Source organism: Octodon degus, unplaced genomic scaffold (assembly GCF_000260255.1).
Source record: "Octodon degus isolate 3935 unplaced genomic scaffold, OctDeg1.0 scaffold00018, whole genome shotgun sequence".
In the NCBI taxonomy this organism is placed as follows: Eukaryota; Metazoa; Chordata; class Mammalia; order Rodentia; family Octodontidae; genus Octodon; species Octodon degus.
The window spans coordinates 94,717-100,089 of NW_004524594.1; the positions used below are offsets into that span (position 1 = coordinate 94,717).

General features: G+C 44.2%; 1 protein-coding gene across 1 annotated transcript; it reads right to left on the reverse strand.

Annotated features, from left to right (window-relative positions):
* Positions 1-3,474: 3,474 nt before the first annotated feature.
* Positions 3,475-4,404, reverse strand: LOC101580695 (olfactory receptor 4B1-like). The gene has a single exon (XM_004627271.1). The coding sequence runs from the start codon at positions 4,402-4,404 to the stop codon at positions 3,475-3,477; it is 930 nt and encodes a 309-aa protein (XP_004627328.1).
* Positions 4,405-5,373: the final 969 nt, after the last annotated feature.

The window sequence follows — 5,373 nt, forward strand, 5'->3', positions numbered from 1 at the left end:
TCTATCCTGGAGGCCAGAATACCTAAATTTGTGTCGGGCTTTATGCCTAATTTGTCTTGGAGTCAACAGTTCCCGCCACCCAACACTCCTTTCCTTCCTCTTTCTTCTATCACATGAGAACCCTTGAGTTTTTATCTGAGTAGATGCCCACGTGGAATAAAACTTGTGCAAAACTTCACCTTCAAGGATGGAAATACGGTCTCATGTTGTCTGCCCATTTTTCCTGCTGACAGGAAAGCTTCCATGTGAGAGCAGCACTCGCAGCCGCGTGGGGACAGGAGGCCACACGGGAAGGACAGAGACTCAACACGGACATCACTGTGATGAACATCGTTTATTCATCCAGCAGCAACAGAGTGTCTGCCACCTGTCCCTCACCGTGCCACATGCAAGAGACACGAAAAGGGCACAGAAACAAGAAGCAATGATGATCTGAGGCTGACAGCTCAAGCTGATGTGGATGTCCTTGGTTAACACATGGGCAAATATATTATTAGAACTTGTGGCCTTTTCTTTAGAAAATAAATCCAAGCATAAACAGAAGTACAAAAGGCAGTCGACTGAATTTACAATTCCCTGGATGAGAGAAACTATCATACATAAAACCTTTGATAGTTTATACTTCCAAAAGACTAAAATTCAAATTATACAAGATTCTTCCTCGCCCAAGCACTGAAAGAATACAGAAAACATGAAAGACATGCCAAGTAGGGTGAAAACATAAAGTGCATGTTGAAATTTTTTTAAAAATTACTACAGCAAGACATATTAGCACTAAACCCTTTTAAAGTACTCCTTCCTCTTTGAACACACACTTGTCTCATTATTTGTGCCACTTTCTAAAGCAGTTCTGGAAGGCTTTTGTGCTTTTACAAAGTATGATTCTAAAAAACCTATGGTGAATGATGCTGTCAGGTGCCATCCAATGGAAAGACGAGGCCTTAAAACACCACAGCACACCCTCAGCCACCTTAGTCACTGGATCTGGCACTGTGCTGCTGCTGGCTCTTCCCCAAAGTCAAAATGACCATGAAAGAGAAATGTTTTGAATTGATTCAGGACAGTGAAGAAACCAGGTCAGAGCAACCAGACCCACACTAAAGAGGACTTTGAGAACTGCATCAGAGGGCCAGCCAGGTAGCTTCGCAGATTAAAGCACCTGCTTAAACTGACACAGGGACTGGGGTTCAATCCCCAGCATGCTGTGCTGGCCCCACCCCCCCCAGCGCACACTGAGACGGGATAGTGGAGCGTGCCTGTAATCCCAGTGCTAGGGAAGCTGAAAACAGGAGGATCAAAAGAGTCTGATCTGTGTAGTGAGACCCTATGAGAGATCTTGTAGACCCTGTACTAAATACATAAAAAATTAAAATTAAAAAAGACTTGCATCAGAAAGTCACAAGAATAGGATAAGAGTGTTCCAAGAGAAGGAGAGTCTTTTGAGTGGGATTAACAGCAACGTGCCTTTTATAAACATAAAAATTTTAAATCTAAGCATTCACTATATTTTTTGATCATCACCTCACTCATGTTATAAAAGGTGGAATCATGTTCCAGAGGAACCAAAAGCTAAATTATTTGTACAGTAATTCCCTTCCATCATCAAAATGAAAATTGGGCAAACTTATTTGCAGTGATCTGACCCAAAACAAAGACACGCACACATACACACACACACACACACACACACACACACACACACACACCCTACTCTCAGCCTTGAAGAACTCCAAGGGTAGTTTGGTTCCCAGGTGGCACATTCTGGGCTCCCCCTTTACATCCTATTGCCCATGTCCACCAGAGGGCCCATTCCCAGGAAAACTGTGGCATCCCAGGTAAGTAGCTCTTGTACTTGGCCTCAAATTGCCATGGTGTGAACCACAGAGTACTTTGGCCACTCTAAAAGTTGCACAGTCATAGAGTGGTGGAGTGGGACTCATTCACTCAGCCTGAAATCAGCATCAAATCTTTAGCCACATCATGTAGCAGGTTCATCTCCTGCCCAGAAACCACCTCACATGAGGTGTATGTGACAGTACATGGCAGCTGCTTCCATTTCAGGACAGACCCTGGAGCATCAAGCAGCAATGTCCCAACCTGGGGCAGATGCTGTACCTGTCTGTGTACCATCTGTTGTCCCTCTCTCATCCTCTACAGCATCTGAAGGTAGACATATGGCTTAGGTTACACTAGTCAGTATAAAAGTAAGAGAAACTATGCTAGAGGTTCTCAGGAATATTTCACAAAATAAAGTGGGCCTCTCATGATGATACGTGGAGCTGCTGCCATATTTCAAGGGCAAACAAACATGGTGGTGGAGCCTAGGAGCTGAGGAGGCGCCAAACCAGTGTGCTGCCATCACAGCAGCAGATGCACACCTGGGACCTCCGGCCCCCAAACATCTTAGGCAAGCAATAAGTGATATTATGGCTAAAACCAAGGGCAAACTTGCTCTGAAAAATGTTAAGTACTAATATTTCAGGCTTTGCAAACTTCAAAGTCTCTGCCACAGCTACTCAGCTCTGCAATCATAGCATAGAAACAGACACGATAGCACACCAAATACAGACATGGAGGTCATCCAATGAAACTTTACTTTGGACACCAAAATTTTAATTTTATGTAGCTCTTGCACTCTGCAAAATAATGACTTCATTTCTTGCCATCATTCAAACGTATAAAGCCAGCACAGGGTCCTGAGTTCAATCCCCAGTACCGGAAAAAAAAAATGTATAAAGCCATTCTTAACTCTCAGGTCACACAAGGACAGATGAGAGGCAAGGCATGTGACGCATTTGCCTGAGGACAAAGTTCAACAGGTTGAACCTTACTTGCAACCAAAGGCATCCCTAACTGCAGTGCTCAATGACACATAGCACAGACCACCATGGTCTAGACATAAGAGTCTCATGAAACTGTGCTGATTTGACTTTTGTATTTTGTCTCCCAAAGACATTTACATTCTAATAATACCCCTCTCCCTCATGAAGTAAACTTCCTTTCATAAATTCAGGCTAACAGGAAGAGGTAACCAATGATACACAGAAGCCTTCCTGAGACCACCAGGACCTCCCTGGTGGGGAGAACAAGGCAATGCATGGACTTCTGTCTCCAAGTGCTTCAATCTTCCCATGTAGCACAGCACACAAATACCAGAGGTAATGTGAAGAAAGGCACACAGCCAAAAGGTGACGGGGAAAATTCCACTCCAGGTAAGGAAACCCATCTAGAATCCTATATAACTTACACTACAGACTCTTACAATACAGATGAAAAAGATCTTAATTTTAATCTAATCCAAAATAGTGACAACAGTGGCAGGGCTTGATATAATACCATGGAATTAAAGTGAGATCAATTAAAACACAACAAAAAATCATAAAGAGATTAACTTCTGCCTTATTCCTTCACAGTTGACTAAAGTCAGATTGACTTTTTAGTCACTCTGAGATTTTGCCTAACATGTTTTCATTTCTATTTCACCATGAAGTTCACAGACTTGCCCCACAACTTCCTCATGGCCATTTTCACTTCTGCATTTCTGAGTGTGTAGATGATGGGGTTTAGCATGGGGGTGATGACTGTGTAGAACACAGCCACCAGCTTGTCCTCAGTGTAGGTGGAAGAGGGGCGCAAGTAGAGGAAGATGGCAGGTCCAAAAAACAAGAGGACCACAGTGATGTGAGAGGCACAGGTGGACAGGGCTTTGCGCCTGCCCTCTGCAGAATGGTTCCTCAAGCTGACCAGGATGATGACGTAGGAGCACACCAAGAAAAGAAAGGAAAACACAGAGAATAATCCACTGTTGACAAACATAATAATTCCAACCATAAAAGTGTCAGTGCATGCAGTCTTGAATAAGGGATGGAGGTCACAGAAGTAGTGGTCAATCACATTGGGACCACAGAAGGGCAAAGGGATGGTGATAAGAATCTGAATTATAGAATGAAAAAAGCCCCCCAGCCAGGAGCCAGTCACCAAGCGGTAACACACAGGTCGGCTCATAATAACTGTGTAGTAAAGGGGTTTGCAGATGGCCACGTAGCGGTCATAGGCCATGACTGTGAGCAGGAGGATCTCAGCAACCCCAAAGAAGTGAAAGAAGAAGATCTGAGCCAGACAGCCCTTGAAGGAAATTGTTTTCATCTTGACAAGTAGATCCGCGATGAACTTGGGGACCACAGTGGAGGAGTAACAGATCTCCACCAGGGACAGGTAGCCCAGGAAGAAGTACATGGGGGAGCGCAGGCTGTCACTGACACTGACCGTCAGGACGATGAGGCCGTTGCCCACCAGCGTGGCCAGGTACACGGGAAGGAAGAACACGAAGCACACTCTCTGCACCTGTGCATCCTGGAAGAGCCCGGTGATGATGAACTCGGTCACGTTAGTTGTGCTGGCCATGGGCTCAGTTCAGGAGTGCTGCTGGCCAGGAGGTGAGAGTCTATAAAACAGCAGAGTGTGTTAGCAGTTCACTGCACAGAGCATAAACCAATTAACTACTTGTTTATTATTCAATCTTCACTTAGGCAGTATGTATTCACTCAGCATCAAAGATTAACAACCTAACACTTCATATTATTTCAATTGTTGAGAAATCTAATTTTACTTGAAAAAGATGCTTTGGAGACATTATTATTGCAAGATGTTCACAGAGAAAAAGGTGAAGTGTGGGACTTAGGACCAGTGTGTCTGAGCTTCTGCTCAAGCTTCCAATTCACAAGACATGTACAATTGCATTAGTCATTCCAGCAAACGACTTACAGGTACGTTATCTGCATCGTACTGTGATCATTCGCTCCTGCTGGGAAAGCCCCCGCTCATCCCGCCCTCAGGGACTCCTCTCCACACCCACAGTTCTCCTTCCCTAGGTGCGCTGTCATCTTCCCACACTTGCACTCATCCTCTGGTTCCTTGCATCCCTTTCACCCATCTGGAGCCTCAGTGAGTTTCCATGATGAAGCCTCCCACTGGGGTGGGGGAGGTGAGGAAGAATGGGGGAGATGACTGGTAGGCTGTTCTCCATTGCTCCCTTCCACTGCTAGAATGACTAAGAAACCCTAAAGTCCTGAAGCTGGACCAGAGCCCACCATCAGGGCGAGCCAGCTGCCTGCTACAGCACCAAGTCAAAATGTGAGACGCTCATGCAGACAGAACTGTAAAACTCTATGCAGGAGCATAAAACATATATCATGCTACATTTTTTCTCCTTTTTATTTTCTATAATTTTTTTGCCAATCTAACAAGTTTATACCTAGTAATCTGAACAATTAATTTGAAGACAACAATATGCAATGTAACCATTGTTGAATTCCTAACATTTTGATCAGTGAAGTTCTGTATCTTTTCTATTTTTATTTACTATTTTTTGTA

What these genes read in the sequence shown, in the direction of transcription:
- LOC101580695 (XM_004627271.1), bottom strand. Translation starts at nt 4,404, where the DNA reads ATGGCCAGCACAACTAACGTGACCGAGTTCATCATCACCGGGCTCTTC.